The sequence below is a fragment of the Durio zibethinus genome, chromosome 25 (assembly GCF_047325235.1).
Source record: "Durio zibethinus cultivar Kanyao isolate XHJ-2024 chromosome 25, ASM4732523v1, whole genome shotgun sequence".
Lineage (NCBI taxonomy): Eukaryota > Viridiplantae > Streptophyta > Magnoliopsida > Malvales > Malvaceae > Durio > Durio zibethinus.
The window spans coordinates 10,366,874-10,390,626 of record NC_143186.1 but is presented as its reverse complement, the minus strand read 5'-3'; the positions used below and the strand labels follow the sequence as shown (position 1 = coordinate 10,390,626).

Sequence of the window (23,753 nt, the reverse complement as noted above, 5' to 3'; positions counted from 1 at the left end):
TTTTGTTATCTTAATATTTTTTAAAATTTTGAACCTCTTGACCGCACTAAAATAGGTTGAACCTTAGGGAAAGCTTTTAAAAGATTAACCGGGCCTAATCTGACTCAACTACCTAAACACCTATATTTATCAATTAATTAATGAGAATCATGTAATTTTAATTTTTTTAACTTAACGATAAATAATATAAAATATATTAAACAAAAATTTATATTTAACCTTTGGAATGGGCTAAATGATGGACTGCCTCTTACCCACCCTCAGTTCCATCCTTTCCACAAGTATCAAGTCTTGATTAAAATGAAAATTGAGCTTCTTTCCTTGTCTATAAGACTAGGGTTTCACACGTTTATAATTATAATTTGATTGATTCACTGTTTGATGCAAAGTTGGTGGATTAATCAAGCAACTGATTTCTTCAAGCTGACTACCTATGGTCAAACATAAGGATTCTTGGTCGCTTCAATTTTGTAAAATTAACTAGAGTCGCCCAAGGATGGATAAAGAATAGTTATCACCGACTATTTTGGACTCTGGAAAGCTGGTATTCCCTCCGATATTAATTCTCCCCAAGAATGTATAAAATATAATTAATTAATTAATTACTTTCACATTTTTATTTTTATTTTTATTTAGGATGATCTTTTAATCGTGGGATTGTCTCACTTTCAAGACTTGCTAGGACGTTTGTCACTTTTTCTTTCTTTATTAATAAAATAATAACTTTTAAACCCAAGCCTTGCCCATGGATTTAGACTTATTATAGTAATAAAAAAATTTTTATATTAATATATTGCATTCTTTATTTAATAAAATAATAACTTTTGATTGGGATAGATTCAAAAATCTTAATCAGACTCTCAAAAGCAGGCCTAGCGTGGGTCTGAAGGATAACATATCTGTGGACAAGTTTATCCACTACTCGAAGAATTAGATATATATTTTAATTAAAATTGAAAAGAAAAAGAAAAAAAATACTGTTCTTTGAATTTAAAGAAAAGGAATTGGAACCTTTTCTTAGAGTAAGGGATCAATCAACTAAGCCAAATATTCGAGTGCACTGGTAATTGATTTTTTGTAAAGAAAATACTGATTAGTAAATCGAATAGATTCTTTTAAGTTCTCCAAATGTACACATTGATAATTGAGGCTCTAGCTGAAGGTTTTGGTTTAAATTTGGGGATAAAAAAAATTCCTAAGGTAAAACGAAAAGGCAACATAATGCTTAATATGAATTTACGCTTAACATGAATTTTATTGATAGAAGTTAATAAATTTTACACTCCATTAGAAAATCAATAGCCAGATAATTTCTTATCGAGATACGAGTCTGTGTACATTTATTTTCTTTAATTTCAAAATTCAATAGAAGATGAAATAAGAAGTTAAGAACCAGCAAAAAGACAAACTAAAATCAAAATTAAATTTAGGCATATAAATTATTCTCCATCAAGTAAAATTAAATCCTTGCAAAATCAAGGGACTTTTTGCCATCATGTGGATTTCCAAAAAAGTTGTTCATGTAATCTGCAAGAACGAACTCTCTATAACGAGCAATTCCATCTTTCTGTACTACTTGAGGCAGCGGTCCAATCTTCTCTGTTGGTTTTGGAATTGTAAATATTGGTATTGACACCCTTGATTTTGTGCTTGTCGTACGAACTCTATGCTCTGCACTTTTGAACTTTCCATTGCTTAATATCTGCAGACAAACATAGATGAATTAAAAACATTTGGTATTTGCATGATTATTTTTCATTAAAGAAAAGGACCCTTATTCAAATTTTGATTTGAACCTGTAACATATCGCCAACATTGATGACCAGAGCACCAGGAACAGGTGGGATCTCTACCCATTCTCCTTTTTTATCAATATCTGCATCGTCTGGAACTTTGACATACAAACCTCCAATCCCATCTTGTAACAAGACGGTGAGGGTGCCCATATCAGAGTGACGCCCTACACCAACTGTGAGCTCTGGATTAGGACATGTTGGATAGTAGTTCATATTGACGGTCTTCCGGCCAATAAGTGCATCAATCTTCGAGTCATCTAGTTTAACTCCAAGGTTTTCCATCAAAACTTCAAGCAATTTCTTGACCATGTCAAGCGATGTCTTTAAATACTCAAGTGCCACTTCCCTAAAAGAAGAATAAGGTAAAAGAATCAATTGATGGTAAGTATATATAAATAAACTAATACTAGTCAATTGGCTTCTTTCGAAAAAAAAGAAAGGAAAAGCCCACCTGCACTCTATAGGCCAATGCTGAAGAACTTCTGCATCATTGGTGTATACCATGCTGATATAGTCTTTCCATTCCAATGCTTTCTCTTTCGCAGGAACAAAACTTGTCCCATACTTCACTAATGGAGTTGGACTCACTTCTGTAAGATAAACAGCCTTTCTTTCAGCTGGCAGGCCGAAGAAGTTATGTGCAGCATCCTTAAGTGACTCTAGTAGATCAACAGGCACTCCATGGTTGACAACTTGGAAGAAGCCAAGAGTCTTAGCTGCTCTAACAATTTCCTTGGCAACTTCATCATGGTCGGGCCCATCAAGCCTCGACAAATCAATCGGTGGCACCTCACATTTGCTTGCATTTTTCTTATCAATCTGCTCGGCCGGTGGTTGAATGTAAGCCTGGGGGACCTTTGAGATGCCAGCGTCCACAATTCCTTTGACGCCATTTCCACCTCGGACGACAAAGTTGAAAAGTGAGCTGCCATTATCCAAACTTGGAGCCATTTGTGTGTAAATAAATGTAAGTAAGGCTGTTGAATATTTCTTTGTATGTCGAGAGGGTTTAATTGATATGAAGTTGTGTGATTCATCAAACCAAGTGATGGGCTCTATTTATAGTGCATCGGTGATTTAGACTTCTTCCGAAGAGAAGGTGCTTGGTATTTACATAAGCATTTAAAGATATTTAATAATTTATAAACCAAGGAATTCGAATTTCAGCTTCCACAATATTTCTAGAATGGCAAACCCAATTCTGACTAAAATATTATTATTATTACTACAATAAATAAAAATATTATTAAATCTAAAATTCAAGCCCTGCGCTGCCTTGTGTGAATATGAACTTTCTCTACATGCAGGAAATCACAATTCAAACGAAGTATTGACAAGACTTTTCTTTTTTTTTTTTTTTTGTTAAAAACAATGACTTTTCAATGGTATAGAGCACTTCAAATATTTTAATCATATTTAACAAACGTTAGATACCATTTCTGTACGTGAAATTTGGATACAAAGCCCATCACTAATTTTAGTTATAAAATCGAGATGATCCCAAAGAAAACTAAGGCAAAATTGTTTAAATATAAATGCTAAACTAAATTTAACAGCCATTCTAATATATTTGTCCTATATAAAAATTAAATCATGAATTTTGTTCAAAAAAAATTTACATTTAATTATTCAAAAATATCTTTTAGTTGTGTTGTTGAACATATTTTTTTAAAAAAATTTGTTATTTTCAAAGTAAATTAACAAAATTAACCAATTTATACCTAAATTCCTTATATATACTGGTCAATAATCAATAGGTACAAAAACCCAGATAACTATATATTACATTCATAATAGAATATCAAAGTAATTAATACCTCTTCTGTAGAGTCCAAAATAATCAAATATGGAAAGAACAAAGAAATAGAATGTTTTCTATTCCTTAGATCTATCAGTCATGATCAATGGCGATTTGCTTAAGCTTGACCCACTAATCAGTCATGGTCAATGGTGATTTGCTCATGCTTCCTTTATGGTAGGCGAATGGAAAGCTTGGGGCACCTTCCATTAGCCCAAAGTCTAAATTCCTTTTAAGGAAATTTCCTTTTGTTTCTAAATTTAGAAAAAGAGATAAAACCCAATGAGGATTCACATTATAACTACTTTTTATAATTAAAAAGATTGTTTTCTCCGATCACACAATTAAATCCCATACCATTCACCTAAGAATTTAAACTTAAGCATGGTTATTTAATGAATGTTAAGTCTTTTTGTGCAATATGTATGGTTATTTGTTTGATTCAGTAATGAAAATAGATAGTATACTTCCAAAAATATTATGACTAAATTGTAATCTGAAATGATAATTATATTTTATATGTTTTCTCCTTCTCTGATTGAATGTCTATTATTTTTTTTCTACACATACCTACAACTCTTAGTTTTTATATTTCATATGTATTTCTAGTAGCTTTTCTTTTTATATTTTTGCATTAAAATATACAATTTATTAATTTTATTAAAAAATAAATAATATAAACAACCAACAAAATTAAAACATTTTTTACTTGTCATATCAAATCAAACATGAACGTGCAATTTAAGTTGAGAAATTTAATAAAATTAGGTATATGCTTATATAATACCATTTTAATCAATGCGGGATTTGGCATGACTCAACAGTTTTTGATCATTAATGCTTAGTCTTTTCATAGATGGAAGGAGACGACGCATGACTATATGTTCATTTCTTTACTTCTTTAGTCTGTGGATCTCTTATTTATTTGTTATGCCATTTTTATCTCTTATTTCTTATATTTTCGGGGTCAAAAAAGGAAATTCAAACCAAACTTTTGGTCGTTCTTATTTCTTTACATTTGTTGTTCGTATACAAATATGGAGATCAATTTATACAATATCGAATAATATTCCCTTGTTATGTAATCTCAAAAATTCAAATTAAAGATTCCTAAGTTGTTTTTGTTAAATTTAAATTTAGAGGTCTTCATTGTTTTTCTTTGTTAAAAAAAACTAATAATAAGATAATAATTATCATTTGACATTGATGATGAAAGGGTTTGAACGTTTCAGCAAGAAAAGTTTTTGGCCGTTTAAATATGATCATCTATAGTTTTTCATCTTTGATTTCAGTTACTTGTTTACGTACACATTGGAAGAAACTTAAGGAAATGGATTTTCAGCTACCACCAATTCTGACCAAAAAAATGCGGAAAATCGATAGCTATTGGTTCTAGAATGTTTATTCGTATCTAAAATTCAAGTCCGGATGACAAAGATTTTATAAATAAAAAAAAGGCTTATTTATCCATTGCTATAAAATCTTGGTCTAAAGTTCACAACTGAAGACACATTATTTACTTTAAAAGAAATAGAGAATGATAGATAAACGATAAGATCAAGACAGTAAAATGGTTTTAAGGCATGAAAAGCATATTTAAAAAAAATTTTAAATAATTTTAAATATTTATTATTTTACAACAAATAGAAAAAATACTTTTTTTTTTTAAGTTTCTAATTTATTCTTAAATCTTCACTCAGTTATTTATCTTACTGAAAAATATATTATGTATTTAAACTCTTTCAAACACTCAATTTTCAAATACTAACTCTTATAACATATCAATTAATTCAAGAAATAGTCGACCAAAATACTTCTTTTGTTGATTATGCTATCAATGAGGTCGTTTATCTAAATGATTAAAAAGCTGGTTTTTGTCAGCAATTATTTTAATCTATAAATTTAATGTAAGGTTTTATTTTTTATACCTACGGTTTGGTTTGTTTTGATTCTGAATTAGGAAAGTCTTCTCTCACCTTAAATATTTTTGTAAAACAAAAAAATTAAAATCTCTATATCTCAACACTAAATCAATTAGTTTTATGATTAAGATTGTAGCAATAAACTATTAATTCATTCATAGAGTTTAAAGCTAACTGTTATTCAATCAATTAATTCCTCATTTTAAGATTAAATTTTAATTTGAGATTTTATAATTTCTATGTATCAAATTGTAAATGATCAAAATTCGATATACTTTTTTGTACTTTTTTACCTTTTTCCTATTTTTTTTCTTTCTCTCCTGTCCTTTTTCCGTTTCTCTTCTTTTCCAGAACTTTCGCTTACCTCGAAGATAATTAAGGCAAATAATGGTCTTTGGCTTTTTTCTTCAGTGATGGCCACTTAATGAATTAGATTAATTTGGTACGAATAGGAAACTCATCAGTTAGACAGAATGGAAGGCAATCAAGGTTCGATCATTATGGAAAATATTTCGGGGTTAAAAACTTAGATGCCCAACTTTCAATAAGATTTTTAAAAATTATATTTTTGTATACTCTTAATTATAAAATTAAGTCAAAACTTTCATTCTTCTTCTTTATTATTATATTATTATGCATATGAAATAAATAATTAAATTTAGTAACTTATTGTATTTTAAATATAATTAACATATTTTACATATGCTGCTATATTATGTTTCAATTTAATAAAATATATTATTTTTGAAGTACAAAATCAATACCCTTCGAAAGTCCTGTTAATATTATTCTAATCGTCAACGTAATTTGGATGAAAATTCCATGAAATCCATCACTTTCATCACCCGGAATTGAATTTTGGATTTGAAACTCTTTATTGATAGAACTGCACGATCTTGAATAAACATTCCAGTTTGAACCCAAATATACAATAGGAAAAAAATGGGTATATAACAATTATCTAATTAACTTATTTGTAAAAAATAAAAGCATCAATCAAAAAGAGCCCAAATATCTTGAATACACCCACCTGTCAAAAACTCTAGGTTAAAATTTGAGAATATTTACTTATGAATATGACGTAATATCTTGAGAGAACAAATTTCTAATTATTCCCATCTCTAATTCCATGGAGAAAATGTACTCTATCATTATTCCTTTTAAAAAAATTAATATGCAATGGAAAGTTTTAAGAAATTTTCCTTTCCATTTTGGCATTTTGCTTATGTTTTTGGTCTGATGGAGAGAACCCATTCTAGATTATGGCAGCTTCCTTGATTTTTATAGAATGCTAAATTTCTTCACCAAAAGTGATAATTGTCAATCTTTAGACGCCCAATACCTTGTCTTGCTGAAAAATTCAAAGTCATTCACCATAAAGGTCAACAGGAAACTAAAATTTTAATATTTGATGATGAACCAGCCATGCACTATAAATAGCCTCCTTCCCTTTGGTTGAAGCACCACACAACCTCTTATCAATAAAACTTCTCGACATACAAAAGAAATATACAACAGACCCAAATGGCTCCAAGTTTCGATAATGGCAACTCACTTTTCAACTTTGTCGTCCAAGATGGAAACGGCGTGAAGGGATTGGTGGACTCTGGCATATCAAAGGTGCCCCAGGCTTACATTCAACCACCAGCCGAGCAGATTGATAAGAAAAATGCAACCAAATGTGAGATGCCACCGGTTGATTTGTCGAGGCTTGATGGCCCTGACCATGATGAAGTAGTCAAGGAGATTGTTAGAGCCTCTGAGACTCTTGGCTTCTTCCAAGTTGTGAACCATGGAGTACCCGTCGATCTACTGGAGTCCCTTAAAGGGACCGCCCATAACTTCTTTGGTCTGCCCGCTGAAAGGAAGGCTGTTTATTGCAAAGAAGTGAGTCCAATCAGACTACTTAAACATTTATTTTTATTCCAATTGAGTTTTGAATTAGATAAAAATGAGTATTGACAATTAATCAATTTTTATCTAATAATAACATAATTGATAAGGTGAATTGATTGTAATAAAATAATACAAATTTGAATGATTATTAAATTTTTATTTGAAGATTTTTTTTCTCCTTTTAACTGAAAAATCCTTCTTATTCCGTCCAGTAGGTAAAACTAATTTCCTTCCTTTTTAACTTTCTAAAAATTTTATTTTATTACCCCTGGTCAAGCCGTCAAGAAATTGAAAACAAAGAAAAATCTTGCTATTGCTTTCCATTATTTTTTTCATAGATATTAATGTTTAACAAACAAACACAGAACTGAAATTTACCACCTCCATCGCAATCTCATACCGCCTTTGCTACTTAAATTAAGCCCAAATAACAATTAATTTTCTCTACAAGTAATGAACAGTCCAAGTGGGGTGAGTAAATAGCAACCCTAAACTACTTTTCTTAGGGGCATTGATGAAAGGGTAGCATAGGGCTACCTTACAAAAGAAAGTGAAAAGGCCACGGCAAAGAAAGGATAATCCTATTTGGTTTTATGCAGCTTTGTGTTATAGAGCATTGCAGATGTTAGGCTATTGATATACCTTTCAATGATCCTTTGACTACTTGTCAAACACATAAGGCTACTCTAGCCTTTTCCCTCATCTTTTCATCTTTCCCCCCCTTTTTTTAAATTTTACTTCAAATTGCTTTTTGAAGTCAAAGAAGTGAAAAAATGTTTTTTTTTTTTTGAAAAATTAAATTTAGGGATACTTGATAGTGATTGTTCAAAATTTTCTTTTGGCATGATTTTAGTAATGCTATTGAATATTAGTAGTATCATTATGTGTAGATATCCTATTTAGTCTGGACCCAAACCAATTGGGTCTGGCTCAATAGGGTTCAGGCAGTTAAGCTTCAACTGCTTATTGTTTTATGTCTTATATTTATTTATGTATTTTTTAATTTTTTTGGGTTTTATTTGTATTATTTTACTTATTTATTTTGATGTTTATCTGTGATTTTTTTCTCTTTTTGTTTTTAGTTGCTTTATCTTTAGGTTAGGATAATGAGAAAAAAAAATAATGACGATTTCTGCTGGTGGAAGAGTTATAGATGGATCTAATTTGCAATAGGATAAATCCATGTTTGGTGATAATATTGAAACGGATTCTTGGCTAATTAAGAACTCTTCTATCAAGCCTATAAATACACAGAGAAATCAACAAAAAAGATCAATGAAACATAAACATAGAGAAAAAAGGAAAATACACATGAAGATAGGCAAGAAAATATATAGAAGAAATAGCAAGATTAATAAAAATAAAAAAAATTGAAGATTCTTGGAAAAATCTAAAATATTCTCAGATTTCGGTAAAACTTTTTAGATTTCGGTGAATTTTTTTGCATCGACTGAATTTTTCAATGGATTTTTCAAGTTTTGGTGAATTTTTTGGCGTTGGTTGAAGATTCTGACGTGTTCCCTAGTTTTCGGTGATAGCTTTTCAGAAATCGATGAACTTTCAACCAACTTTTGGTGAACAAACCCAGATTTTGGCAACATTTTTAGAATCCAATGAATATTCAACCAGAATTTATCTGGTATAGAGGAAAAGGGAGAGAAAAGGGGAAGAAAAGAGAGAGGGGGAGAAGGAAAATCTGAGGGAAAAGACTGAGTTCGGGCTTTTATCCCCTCATCAAAACGATGTTGTTTTCGCTTTAATAAACCATCAGGGTCTGCGTATTTTTATTCGGGTGATCGGATTCGAGCGCAACCTACTTATGCTGACCCACGTTTCAGCCGATTCTTGTAGTCAAGCCAAGCCGTGTTGATTCTTTTCCTTAGGAAAAACTATTTATATTACTATATGTTTTGGATTTTATTCCTTCGATTAGTTGTGTTACATCTATATTTATGATGGTTTGAGTTTTTAAGGTGTTTATGATGTAGATCTCATAATTATTCTAATCTAAATTTGACCATAGCATTGCAAAAATCTTATTAGTGCTATTGGTTAAACATTACTATTTTGTTCATATTTGGTAACTAAAACCAGAAGAAATACACTTAGTTACCCTTTTGTGACAAATGAATGTAAACTATTCATGTATATTATTTTAAAAAATTATTTTAAAACATTTTTGCCGCACTTAAGGTAATAGGGCCAATTGCTATTTTTGCAAGATGACTTCAAATTTTTATATTTATATGCTACAGTTAAAAGTTATCTTTCAAACACTAATAAATTGTTTTGTGATTATTATACATATTAACAAGCTTTTCATCTTTTACAACTCAAATTTGGCTCTAGATAAAGTAAAAAATCAATATTCTACAATGCAATTGGACTACAAATTTGTGTTATCACCTATACAACTTTTGGTTGCAATACAAAAAGGATAAGTACGTGAAATAATCAAAAGTGTGGAGTTTTAGGATGCTACTAGGTTATTTTGCATGACTTATTTAATACAATGTACATTCTTTTATGCTTAAGCTGAGTTTTCTATTACTTTATGTGGATAATTGTTTTGTCATTTAAACATCATGTTTTTCCATCCTCTTGACTAATCATTATATTATTTTTCATTACATTCATTTACTTTAATAATGTTACATTTCATGAAAAATATTTTGTTTATCTTCAGTTGCACATATGAAAATAATTATGTTTGTATTTATCTTCAATTGCTCACATGAACATAATTATGTCTCAACTAAACTGATATAAAAAAACCAACACATATGTCTTTCCTTACTAATATGTTTCAATATTACTTTCAAAATGTCATTAGAGCATTGAAATTAATAAGTCTAATCAGTTGTGTTGAGCTGACCACCTCCAAATCTGATGTGTACATTTAAAAACTTAGGTAAAGTAAAAAAAAATGTAAAAAATATTCATATTACTTTTATTTATCACAACTCAAATTTCATTCCACTACACCAATAAATACATTCTCAAAATTATAATGTGAGATAGGATAGTAATTTAAGATATCAAGAAAGAATAGCTTCTAAAGCATGGCAAATACAAGTAAATTAGTTATGCATTTTGATTTTTAATCGTTACATTCAAACAATAAGTCTACCATGAAGCACATGAATATCTTTATATGTATAACAATATCGTTTCATTTAGTAGAACATATAACATGTGATGGGTATACATAATGCATTGCAAGTTTAAGATTTATATAATATGTGTAATAATATCTTTCCACTTGGTAGCAGATATAACATTGGATGTAAATTTTATTCGATTCTATTTTTACACTACACCTTGTTGTTAATATATAGGAGATTTTATTTGCCTTGATAATTACAGCCTTTAAGTTAAGTTTCTTTTTATATTTTGGGTTGTATATTTATTTTTTTCAACTTTGAATGTAATTGATTTATTCACGCTAATGGGATATTATATTTTTATTATATTTAAATTAAAATGGTGATGCAAACCAAATTAGAAAAAAATTTTATTTTGTTCATTGATAAGAATTAGTATTTCAAACTTCAAAGATGCAGTCTTCTAGCTTATAAGCTTTAAAAAAATTTAACTTAATTTTTGTTTGATACCAATATTTAATCAATTCTTTCACTTACCTTTCTTTGTTCAATGTTGACTTTACTATGTTAATACAATACTATCTTGATGATCTTTTGAATCATGTATGTTCCTTTTTTTTTAATTCTTAAATTTTTATTTTTTTAAGAATTGATATTGTCATGGTTAACTATAATAAGGAGCGGTTTGCTCTATTGTGAACTAACACATAAACTTTTTCATTTAATATTGATAGAAAGTACCTTGCTTACACTTCAAAAAGGTTTCCTTATGGTCACTGGTTACTACATTTGAGGATTAATATTGTGTAAGAAGAAAAAAGAATTATAAAAAATCATAACCATTAATTTTTTAAAGCAAAACACCGTGAGAAATGCAATGAAAATAATTTTGCATGTTATATTTCTATTTAAAATTTGCTTTTGTGGAAAGAGACATAGAATTGGGAAGGGAATATGATGTTTAAGTTGTCCAAGAAGGTTTTGGCATGGATAGCTAGAGTTATTGGTTTATTTGATATTTTCTACAATTTATGTTTCAACAAATATAGTTTTATTTTGAATAACTTATGCTTTTTAGTAGTTTTTGAACTTTATGTTTAATATTGACTTTTTCTTAATAATGGATTTCATGCTAATGAAATTTGCTTGGAATAGATTTGTTTTATGTAACTTATCCTTTATATTAACCTTTGAACATATATATTTTATATAAATTATGTTTTCTATTACCTTTTGGATCTATACTTTCTAATTATGCATTTCATGCTAAATTTTAAGGTACTATATAAATACAAATTTTAAGGCACTATATAAATACAACTTTATTTTTCAATGATAGCCATGTCTACATGATATCTTCATTAGATAACCCATACAAAGCTAAAAAAATATTTTTATCATGCTCATACATTTAAATTTGCTTCCCATAGTATATGCGGGCCTTTGCCTAGTAAAGAATAAAAAACATATGATTTTATAGTTATTCCCATCCGTTACATTTATGAAACTATATTGAGAGAAGCAAAATTCCCTAATAATTAAATTTACCATATTATTCTTTCACATTTATAATTTTTTTTTATAATACCTTCATGATATCTTTAGATTGTGTCCAAATCTAATTCACTTTTATATAATTTTAAAAGTATTTTTTTTTTATCTTCAACTTTTTGATCTAATAGCTAAGAAACTTAAGAAGACATGTAAATAGAGAATTCAAACCCACCATCTTTGTTTCCTATCTCATGAATTCAAAAAAAAGTATGCTCTCCATATCTTCTCAAGGCAATGAAACAATCAGGATTTAAATTTAAAGGTGTGCCATCTTATATAATATTAATTTTTAATTTTTAATAATTTTAAATAATAAATTTTTATACAATATCAAATAAGCTAATACAATAAGAAAAAATTATAGAAAACCTCACATATAAAATTTTCATTATTTAAGATTGGACAACAAATTTTCACACAATGTTGTTAGGTGTTTAATTTTATACAAGATAAAATTTTATGATTAATTCCACATGTGTTTAAGCTAAAAACCCTAACTTTTTAAAATAAGATATACAAAAATAATCCAATAAAAAGTAAAATTTTTGAAAAAAATCTATAATTTAATATTAAAGCTATACCGTAACCCCTTTGCTTTCTAATTTACTATACACGTCAATAATGTCTTAAAAAAATTGATGGGTATACTTAGGCAAATAATACTTGAAGGTTCTGGATTAATGAGTAAAAATTGAAGGTTCTAGATTTTTCGAGACAGTGATAGAGAAGAAAAGAAAACAAAGAGGAAGGGGAAGGAAGCAACAGAGAAAAAGAAGAGGAACGATTGACAGGGGAAAGGAGAAATGTTGTCAATGGACCAACCCTTCCATTATGACAACCTATAGATCTTTGTAAAGTCTCAATCTCCTCTTCCTCCCTCATTCCTTAACTTTTTTTTTGTTTATTATTTTCTTATTTTAAACTTTTCCTATTTTTCAATTTTGCTTTTCTATCTGGCTAGTTTGCATATGTGAAATATTTTTGCATTTTTCTAGTATGGTCTTTTTGCTCGTTCTTTAATTTACTTGATCAAAGATTTTTTTTTTTTTTGGTTTTAGGGTATTGCAGTTTAGATTTTGTTTTTTTAGATATTTTATTTTTTTATTTTTTGAAAATTGTTGACAGTTTTTTCTAGAAGTTGGTTTTATGAAAGGAAAGAAGATGTTGTACAGAAAGAAGTTCTCTAACAAATTCAAAAGGTAATTGCATGTGTTTTTTGTGAAAAAATTCATGTTCTTGTGAAATTTTCAAAATTGTATGTATACTTTGATAGTTCATTGAAGTTTCAACTCTACTATCTGATTCAACTAGGAAAAATAAAAGACAAACTATCTCTAACTATTTTTATAATCTATGCAATAAAAACTTCAAAATCTAAAGCCACCCATAAAGTCGGAGCAAAATTTTATATTTTTCTAATACTAAATTATGTTTTAACTTTTTTTTTTTAATTTGGGTAACTAGCTGAAACAATTTTTTATCATAACAATATTGGCTGGTTTGAAACCCATATTAGAAAAATGCAAGAATATTTCATATCTTTTGAATGCTTATGCAAGGTATTAGAGAAATTGTAATTTTGATTAGCATATGTTCTTTATAAAAAATGTGAAAAAAAAATTAACCAAGTTAACATTTAAAGCTTAAATATTATAATCATTGTTGATTAAAAGAATTGCTACTCCTACATGGTTGCAAAACTTTGTCCTCTTACTTGCCCTTTAGTGTTGCCTTCAAACTTACATGTTGTCTTAATATTGGTGAATAATTATGGCACCATATAAGCATGATCAAGATGAAAGTATTAGCAACCAAAAAAAAAATAAGCCTATAATAAGTTGATCATATGTTCATTACATGGCCATATAAAAAGAAAACTTATTGGAATTAACATCTTTTTGTTTATCAAGACATAAGAAAAGTTGTATGTTTGGAACTTTTTTTTCTTATTTTCATGTTTTGCTTGGTATCCTTATCTCGGTTATGTTTTTTTCCATGTTAGGGTAGTGAAAAAATGGTGATCATTTCTATTCCCAATAAAAATGCCCCTATGTTTGTTGTCATTGTCAATGAGAAGAAATACAAGCTTGGCTTTGATATTGTCTCCAACACAAGTTGCATTACTAACTGCCTTGCTCCATTGGCTAAGGTAATAATGATTCCTCTTTTATTTATTTGAAGTATTGGGCTAATAATTTTATCTTTCAAGTAATAACGGACCTTAAACATAGTGTCAGGTCATCTATGAAAAATTTAACATTGTTGAAGGTCTTATGATCACTGTCCATTTGATTATTGGTAAGTAACTATGGTGTGTGATTTTTACTTGTTACAACCATTTATGTGTTGTTGAATGACCCATCTTTTTGATTCAGCTGCCTAAGACATTGTTGATGACCCATCGATGAAGGACTAAAAAGGTAGCAGAGTTACTTCTTTGAATTTTTAGCTAATAGTTTCGTGGGTAGGCATTATTTGAGGTGTAGTCACTATTGCACTATCTTATAACAAGGTAAATTGTCTTATTTTAAACCCAAGGTTTAGTTTAGTTGGTTCATGCAATCACTCTTAAAAGATAACATCTGACACATTTGAAGTTTAGATTCCAACATCTACAACCCCTTTCTCCATCTCTAAATTATTGCCTCATTTGTAAAAAAAAAAAAAATTACGGCATGATGTTTTACTAATTATATTGTCACTACTTTAAAAAAATAGATTGGATATGATTTTACTATGTATGACAAGAAAAACAATTATTATAAAACCATCAACAAATAAAAAAAAATTTAATGCCTAAAAATATCCATTAGGTTCTTGAAGTTTCATTAGCTAAACTAATGGATGAACTAGGCATAAATGGAACAAATCCTCTTCCACCAAAAACTGGTGTCACGAATTTATCATCAAATTTTCTTTGCAAGTAATGAACAATCCAAGTAGGGTGAGTCAATAGCAACCTTAAACTACTTTTCTTAAAAGCTGCCAGTTGGTTCTCTCTCAAATTACTTTGTTCACCATTTTCAACAAACAAAATTCTTAAGTCTTCTAGGGTGGGAATATTAGCATCGTCTGAAACATTTGGTAAAGCTATTCTGTCAAACACATAGGCTATTCTAGCCTTTTCCCTCTTCCTTCCAACTTTCTTTCTTTTTTTTAATTTTCATCAAATTTCTTTTTGAAGTCAAAGAAGTGAAAAAATGTTTACTTTTTGTAAAATGAAATTCAAATGAACTTGATAGTGATTGGTCAAAATTTTCTTTTGGTATGATTTTAGTAATGCTGTTAAATATTAATAGCATCATTATGTTGATCAAAATTCATAATTGCCATATGATTTATTCAAGATCGATGTTTAAAGCTCATTTAAACATGTTGGAAACATTATGCAAACCAAGTTAAATAATATAACCATTGGGAATAGGGAAAGAAAAAAAAAGGATTTGCAAGCCAATTATATTTTTGTTGATTCTGGTCCTACTTCTTTTCATTAATTATTTTATTAGTCTTATCAAAAACGTTGTTATTATCATTTACATATGTGAATTCACAATCTTAGTTTACTTATGTTTGAAGTTATTTGAGATCATTGTTTAATGTGATTTGTTTCACTTTGAAATTGAGTTTTGAATGATGAAGTTGAGGTTACATTTTTTTTTTAATGTTGGTTCTTCAATTTTGATTTTATGGCTTGATTTTTAATATTATTTGCTTTAAAGTTTTTTTTAAGTTTTTAAGTTCGATTTGCATTTTTATTTTTTTTAATTTAGCTTTTTTGGTTATTTGTAGTTAATAGGGAATTGTTGGTCTACAATTTAACACCGGTCTTGACATGAGTATCCACTTTCTGGTTTCCAATGAACTCAAATTTGTAGTTGTTAGTCACTCACACACACAAATCTCAAGTTTTATTATAGCAATTTTAGTCCTTCACAAGTAGCTCTAGAAATCTTTAACCATTTAATCCAAACCAATAATGAATATTGCATGGAGGTACAATGAGAGAATTGTAAGCTATGTTATTTGGTTTTCTTAACTTTGTGATTATTGCTTTATTACTTTTATTTATGCAAGTTACAATCAAAATCTTAGCTGATGCGAAGGGTAATACTCATTTCTCATGAAAAAAAAAGTTTAGGTATGAAATAAATTCTTATTTGCTTTTAAAATTTATCTTTCAATCCTTCCTCCTTTTCTAAAAGGAAGTGTTTTAGAGGTTGGAAAGGTAAGTTGCTTATCTTGCTTATAAATGACATCGATAAAATTTTGTGGTATTTGTTTCACAAGTTCTTGTGATGATGACTTGGCAAACTAAATGCATAGACAATCTTAATATTGTTTTTCTATGACTTTGTTAATAGATTTTCTAATTGTAAAAAACTAAATAATATTTGTTGTTGTTCACTATAAAATTAAAAATAATTTTGAGTTTTATCGTAATCTCTTTATCATTGTTGTATATAAAATAATTTAGAGTAATTTATACAACAAAAATTTTATTGCAGTTAACCCACAGCAAAGCGTGGATTATAACTTAATATCCATAAAGAATAAATTATAGAATAAATTCAATTATTTGAAGAAAAAATTGAAAACTACACGATTAAGATTTTAGAATATTCCTCAAATTGTCCCTTTTCTATTGTTGGAGAAGCATATTTTTTAAATCGTTACCTACGTAATAGGTTAACATTTTTTAAAAAAAATGTAATAGGTTAAGTTAAAGTCTTTATGAGGACAAATAAATTTTGTGTCGTTGAAACAAAACCCAAAATAATTAATAAAATTTAATATAGTTAAAACTTGCTATTGGTCATTTATTGACATACCAATCTACGGGTCCAATGGATTTATACCCTTGAATCAAATCTTTGATAGAGATTTTCGAGTTTTAGTCTGATCATAAACATTAAATTATTACTAATAATATTTTATGTAATTTTAATTTAAAAATATATTTAAAATATAAAAATTGTAAAATTTTAATAATTTTTTGTTATCTTAATATTTTTTAAAATTTTGAACCTCTTGACCGCACTAAAATAGGTTGAACCTTAGGGAAAGCTTTTAAAAGATTAACCGGGCCTAATCTGACTCAACTACCTAAACACCTATATTTATCAATTAATTAATGAGAATCATGTAATTTTAATTTTTTTAACTTAACGATAAATAATATAAAATATATTAAACAAAAATTTATATTTAACCTTTGGAATGGGCTAAATGATGGACTGCCTCTTACCCACCCTCAGTTCCATCCTTTCCACAAGTATCAAGTCTTGATTAAAATGAAAATTGAGCTTCTTTCCTTGTCTATAAGACTAGGGTTTCACACGTTTATAATTATAATTTGATTGATTCACTGTTTGATGCAAAGTTGGTGGATTAATCAAGCAACTGATTTCTTCAAGCTGACTACCTATGGTCAAACATAAGGATTCTTGGTCGCTTCAATTTTGTAAAATTAACTAGAGTCGCCCAAGGATGGATAAAGAATAGTTATCACCGACTATTTTGGACTCTGGAAAGCTGGTATTCCCTCCGATATTAATTCTCCCCAAGAATGTATAAAATATAATTAATTAATTAATTACTTTCACATTTTTATTTTTATTTTTATTTAGGATGATCTTTTAATCGTGGGATTGTCTCACTTTCAAGACTTGCTAGGACGTTTGTCACTTTTTCTTTCTTTATTAATAAAATAATAACTTTTAAACCCAAGCCTTGCCCATGGATTTAGACTTATTATAGTAATAAAAAATTTTTTATATTAATATATTGCATTCTTTATTTAATAAAATAATAACTTTTGATTGGGATAGATTCAAAAATCTTAATCAGACTCTCAAAAGCAGGCCTAGCGTGGGTCTGAAGGATAACATATCTTTGGACAAGTTTATCCACTACTCGAAGAATTAGATATATATTTTAATTAAAATTGAAAAGAAAAAGAAAAAAAATACTGTTCTTTGAATTTAAAGAAAAGGAATTGGAACCTTTTCTTAGAGTAAGGGATCAATCAACTAAGCCAAATATTCGAGTGCACTGGTAATTGATTTTTTGTAAAGAAAATACTGATTAGTAAATCGAATAGATTCTTTTAAGTTCTCCAAATGTACACAATGATAATTGAGGCTCTAGCTGAAGGTTTGGTTTAAATTTGGGGATAAAAAAAATTCCTCAGGTAAAACGAAAAGGCAACATAAGGCTTAATATGAATTTACGCTTAACATGAATTTTATTGATAGAAGTTAATAAATTTTACACTCCATTAGAAAATCAATAGCCAGATAATTTCTTATCGAGATACGAGTCTGTGTACATTTATTTTCTTTAATTTCAAAATTCAATAGAAGATGAAATAAGAAGTTAAGAACCAGCAAAAAGACAAACTAAAATCAAAATTAAATTTAGGCATATAAATTATTCTCCATCAAGTAAAATTAAATCCTTGCAAAATCAAGGGACTTTTTGCCATCATGTGGATTTCCAAAAAAGTTGTTCATGTAATCTGCAAGAACGAACTCTCTATAACGAGCAATTCCATCTTTCTGTACTACTTGAGGCAGCGGTCCAATCTTCTCTGTTGGTTTTGGAATTGTAAATATTGGTATTGACACCCTTGATTTTGTGCTTGTCGTACGAACTCTATGCTCTGCACTTTTGAACTTTCCATTGCTTAATATCTGCAGACAAACATAGATGAATTAAAAACATTTGGTATTTGCATGATTATTTTTCATTAAAGAAAAGGACCCTTATTCAAATTTTGATTTGAACCTGTAACATATCGCCAACATTGATGACCAGAGCACCAGGAACAGGTGGGATCTCTACCCATTCTCCTTTTTTATCAATATCTGCATCGTCTGGAACTTTGACATACAAACCTCCAATCCCATCTTGTAACAAGACGGTGAGGGTGCCCATATCAGAGTGACGCCCTACACCAACTGTGAGCTCTGGATTAGGACATGTTGGATAGTAGTTCATATTGACGGTCTTCCGGCCAATAAGTGCATCAATCTTCGAGTCATCTAGTTTAACTCCAAGGTTTTCCATCAAAACTTCAAGCAATTTCTTCACCATGTCAAGCGATGTCTTTAAATACTCAAGTGCCACTTCCCTAAAAGAAGAATAAGGTAAAAGAATCAATTGATGGTAAGTATATACAAATAAACTAATACTAGTCAATTGGCTTCTTTCGAAAAAAAGAAAGGAAAAGCCCACCTGCACTCTATAGGCCAATGCTGAAGAACTTCTGCATCATTGGTGTATACCATGCTGATATAGTCTTTCCATTCCAATGCTTTCTCTTTCGCAGGAACAAAACTTGTCCCATACTTCACTAATGGAGTTGGACTCACTTCTGTAAGATAAACAGCCTTTCTTTCAGCTGGCAGGCCGAAGAAGTTATGTGCAGCATCCTTAAGTGACTCTAGTAGATCAACAGGCACTCCATGGTTGACAACTTGGAAGAAGCCAAGAGTCTTAGCTGCTCTAACAATTTCCTTGGCAACTTCATCATGGTCGGGCCCATCAAGCCTCGACAAATCAATCGGTGGCACCTCACATTTTCTTGCATTTTTCTTATCAATCTGCTCGGCCGGTGGTTGAATGTAAGCCTGGGGGACCTTTGAGATGCCAGCGTCCACAATTCCTTTGATGCCATTTCCATCTCGGACGACAAAGTTGAAAAGTGAGCTGCCATTATCGAAACTTGGAGCCATTTGGGTGTAAATAAATGTAACTAAGAGTGTTGAATATTTCTTTTGTATGTCGAGAGGTTTTGATTGATATGAAGTTGTGTGGTTCATCAAACCAAGTGATGGGCTCTATTTATAGCGCATCGATGGTTTAGACTTCTTCCGAAGAGAAGATGCTTGGTATTTACATAAGCATTTAAAGATATTTAATAATTTATAAACCAAGGAATTCGAATTTCAGCTTCCACAATATTTCTAGAATGGCAAATCCCCAATTCTGACTAAAATATTATTATTATTACTACAATAAATAAAAATATTATTAAATCTAAAATTCAAGCCCTGCGCTGCCTTGTGTGAATATGAACTCTCTCTACATGCAGGAAGTCACAATTCAAACGAAGTATTGACAAGACTTTTTTTTTTTTTTTTTTTTTGTTAAAAACAATGACTTTTCAATGGTATAGAGCACTTCAAATATTTTAATCATATTTAACAAACGTTAGATACCATTTCAGTCCGTGAAATTTGGATACAAAGCCCATGACTAATTTTAGTTATAAAACCGAGATGATCCCAAAGAAAACCAAGGCAAAATTGTTTAAATATAAATGCTAAACTAAATTTAACAACCATTCTAATATATTTGTCCTATATAAAAATTAAATCATGAATTTTGTTAAAAAAATTTACATTTAATTATTCAAAAATATTTTTTAGTTATGTTGTTGAACATATTTTTTAAAAAAATTTGTTATTTTCAAAGTAAATTAACAAAATTAACCAATTTATACCTAAATTCCCTATATATACTGGTCAATAATCAATAGGTACAAAAACCCAGATAACTATTTATTACATTCATAATAGAATATCCAAGTAATTAATACCTCTTCTGTAGAGTCCAAAATAATCAAATATGGAAAGAACAAAGAAATAGAATGTTTTCTATTCCTTAGATCTATCAGTCATGATCAATGGCGATTTGCTTAAGCTTGACCCACTAATCAGTCATGGTCAATGGTGATTTGCTCATGCTTCCTTTATGGTAGGCGAATGGAAAGCTTGGGGCACCTTTCATTAGCCCAAAGTCTAAATTCCTTTTAAGGAAATTTCCTTTTGTTTCTAAATTTAGAAAAAGAGATAAAACCCAATGAGGATTCACATTATAACTACTTTTTATAATTAAAAAGATTGTTTTCTCCGATCACACAATTAAATCCCATACCATTCACCTAAGAATTTAAACTTAAGCATGGTTATTTAATGAATGTTAAGTCTTTTTGTGCAATATGTATGGTTATTGTAGACACCCAATTGGGTCCAGGCCCATATCAATTGGGCCTGGCCCAAATGGATAAGACCCAATTCAATTTTTATCTTGTATTTTTTTTTCTGTTTCTTTTGTATTTTATGTATTTTATTATTTATTATTATTATTATGTATTAATATATATATTTATTTTTTTATTATTAAATTAGATTTATATGTATATAGTTATATATATTATTATATTATTATTTTTTTATTATTATTATTTTTTTTCTCTTTTTCTTGTAATATTTTTTTTTGGCTTATCTTATTGTATTCCTAATTATCTGTTAATAAATTTTTTTCTTTTCTTTCTCTTTTCTTGATCCGTATCTGATTCTTTTCCAATTATCTATTATTATTTTTTTATTTTGATTTTTATTTTTAGAGGGCTGAGATTGAAGTTGAAGAATCCCACTAGGAATGGGAATTCAATCAGAAGAGTCCAGTTGGATTCAAAGATTGAATTCCCGTCCAAGGAGGAATTGGGATTGATCAGGAACTCCTGATCAATCCCTATATAAAGGACCCCTGGGGTAGACTGAAAAAAGAGAGAAAACAGTAAGCAAAGCTACTGATTTGAGAGAAAATGAGGCGTATAGGAAGCTAGGAAAAGTTTAGGAGTGTTCTGAGAGTTAGAAAAAATTTTTAGAAATTTTTGGCGAAAAATTTTTCTAGAAATTTCCAGATTCCGACAAAAATTCCGACGAAATTTGAATTTTTCGACAACAATTTCGGCGAACATTGAAGTTTTCGGCGACCTGCCCAGTTTCCGACGAAGAATCCCAAAAATCGGTGATATTCCGGTAAACTTCCGATGAAATTTCCAGATTTCGGCGACATTTTCCAGAATCCGGCACCGTTGTTCTTCAGATTTTAAAGAGAAGGGAGAGGAAAAGGGAAGAAGAGAGAGAGAGGGGAGGAGCGTTCTGTCGAAAAACGAAGGGGATTGCCTTTTATACCCTCTCAAAACGACGTCGTTTTGGCCTTAAGTAACCAGAGGATCCGCGCGTTTTGCCGAACCCGACCCGAGCGTCGACCCGCTTTCCTGACCCGGGCGTGCTGCCCCTCCTCCGAGCCGAGCCGAGCCGCGCCAAGCTGCCAAGCCGCCAAGCCGCTCCCCCGAGCCGTTTCCCTGCCTTGAGCCGAACCGAGCCGAGCCTATAGCCGAGCCGCTCCAGGTTTTTTATTTATTTATTTATTTATTTATTAGATTAGGTTTATCTAATATTCTTTTTATCTTTATTTTATTTTTTATTTCTGTTTTACTTTTCTTTATTTATTTTTATTTTTATTTATCTTTTTATTATTCTATTTTCTTTAAATAAAAATGAAAAATTCCAAAAAAAAATATTTTTAGGGAAAAGTTTAAAGTATCAATTTTCCTTAAAAATAAATTTTCAAAAAAAAGATTTTTGAGGAAAAGTTGAAAGTATCAATTTTCCTTAGAAATAAATTTTCAAAAAAATATTTTTGGGGAAAAGTTGAAAGTATCAATTTTTCTTTGAAATAAATTTCCAAAAAAATATTTTTGGGGAAAAGTTGAAAGTATCAATTTTCCTTAAAAATAAATTTTCAAAAAAAAGGTTTTTGAGGAAAAGTTGAAAGTATCAATTCTCCTTATAAATAAATTTCCAAAAAATTTTTTTGGGGAAAAGTTGAAAGTATCAATTTTCCTAATCAAAGTTCCAAAAAAAATATTTTGAGGAAAAGTTGAAAGTATCAATTTTCCTTATAAATAAATTTCCAAAAAATATTTTTGGGGAAATGTTGAAAGTATCAATTTTCCTTAAAAATAAATTTCAAAAAAATATTTTAGGGAAAAGTTGAAAGTATCAATTTTCCCTACTCAAGAACAATCATCCTCTCCTTTCTTTCTATTTTGATTTTGATTTTGATTTTTTTTATTTTTCTTTAATTAATCCGACGACAGAGCCTCTGCAAGTGAAACAGTAGTTTTTCTTGCATACTCTTGAGGTGAGGGAATTTTCTCAATTTTCTGCTAAAAGTATTAGAGTCAATTGAGAATAATTTCTAATAATTAATTACTTGGTAAAATTTTAAGGCTTTTGGATAATACAAATTTAAGCTGGTACCATCTTTTGATGGGCGTTGTGAGGGTGCTATAACCTTCCTCACACGTAACCGAACTCTCAAACTCTATTCTGGTTAGCAGACCTGAACCTATTCTTTTAAGGACCCTTAAGCTTAGGTGTTCCCTGAAAGGATAGATTCCTTAGGTGGCCAATCGCACTTAGATAAAAAAGATTGGTGGCGACTCCTTAAAGTCAATGTCTAGCGATAGATCCTCGGATCTAGATGTTATGACAGCTTGGCGACTCCGCTGGGGACATTGAGAGTCAAGCCAGCAAATAATTTGTGTTATCCAAAAGCCTAATAAAATTAAACCTTTTTTGTATATATGTGTTATTATTCATTCATGTTTAATTTACTTGTTAATTATGTCATTCATGTGCATGTGCATAACATGAGCTCTACACCCGAGCTCCGTCCCTCTAGGAGGGAGTAAAGTACCTATTGCTTTCGTGAGGTCTAATGCCTCCGCAGTGGCTAGCGAAATACTCCCACTCAAATTGAACCTTTTCCGCTTGTAGCCTGTAATAGGTGAGGATTAGGGTGCCTTACTAGTCTGTGATGG

General features: G+C 29.6%; 2 protein-coding genes across 2 annotated transcripts; both read right to left on the bottom strand.

Annotated features, from left to right (window-relative positions):
* Nucleotides 1–1,295: 1,295 nt before the first annotated feature.
* On the bottom strand, nt 1,296–2,810 carry LOC149511611 (scopoletin 8-hydroxylase-like). Its single transcript, XM_089754728.1, has 3 exons — nt 2,248–2,810; nt 1,797–2,142; nt 1,296–1,702 (listed from the first exon to the last, which is right to left on the bottom strand). Exons 1-3 carry the CDS (start codon nt 2,745–2,747, stop codon nt 1,460–1,462), a joined length of 1,089 nt encoding a protein of 362 aa, XP_089610854.1. The 5' UTR covers nt 2,748–2,810; the 3' UTR covers nt 1,296–1,459.
* A 15,499-nt stretch (nt 2,811–18,309) lies between these two features.
* On the bottom strand, nt 18,310–19,983 carry LOC149511610 (scopoletin 8-hydroxylase-like). The gene is made up of 3 exons (XM_089754727.1): nt 19,307–19,983; nt 18,857–19,202; nt 18,310–18,762 (listed from the first exon to the last, which is right to left on the bottom strand). Exons 1-3 carry the CDS (start codon nt 19,891–19,893, stop codon nt 18,520–18,522), a joined length of 1,176 nt encoding a protein of 391 aa, XP_089610853.1. The 5' UTR covers nt 19,894–19,983; the 3' UTR covers nt 18,310–18,519.
* Nucleotides 19,984–23,753: the final 3,770 nt, after the last annotated feature.

What these genes read in the sequence shown, in the direction of transcription:
- LOC149511610 (XM_089754727.1), bottom strand. Translation starts at nt 19,893, where the DNA reads ATGAACCACACAACTTCATATCAATCAAAACCTCTCGACATACAAAAG. An exon ending in CATTGGCCTATAGAGTGCAG is followed by an intron (nt 19,203 to 19,306) that starts GTGGGCTTTTCC and finishes TTCTTCTTTTAG; the next exon opens with GGAAGTGGCACTTGAGTATT. An exon ending in ATGTTGGCGATATGTTACAG is followed by an intron (nt 18,763 to 18,856) that starts GTTCAAATCAAA and finishes GTTTGTCTGCAG; the next exon opens with ATATTAAGCAATGGAAAGTT.
- LOC149511611 (XM_089754728.1), bottom strand. Translation starts at nt 2,747, where the DNA reads ATGGCTCCAAGTTTGGATAATGGCAGCTCACTTTTCAACTTTGTCGTC. An exon ending in CATTGGCCTATAGAGTGCAG is followed by an intron (nt 2,143 to 2,247) that starts GTGGGCTTTTCC and finishes TTCTTCTTTTAG; the next exon opens with GGAAGTGGCACTTGAGTATT. An exon ending in ATGTTGGCGATATGTTACAG is followed by an intron (nt 1,703 to 1,796) that starts GTTCAAATCAAA and finishes GTTTGTCTGCAG; the next exon opens with ATATTAAGCAATGGAAAGTT.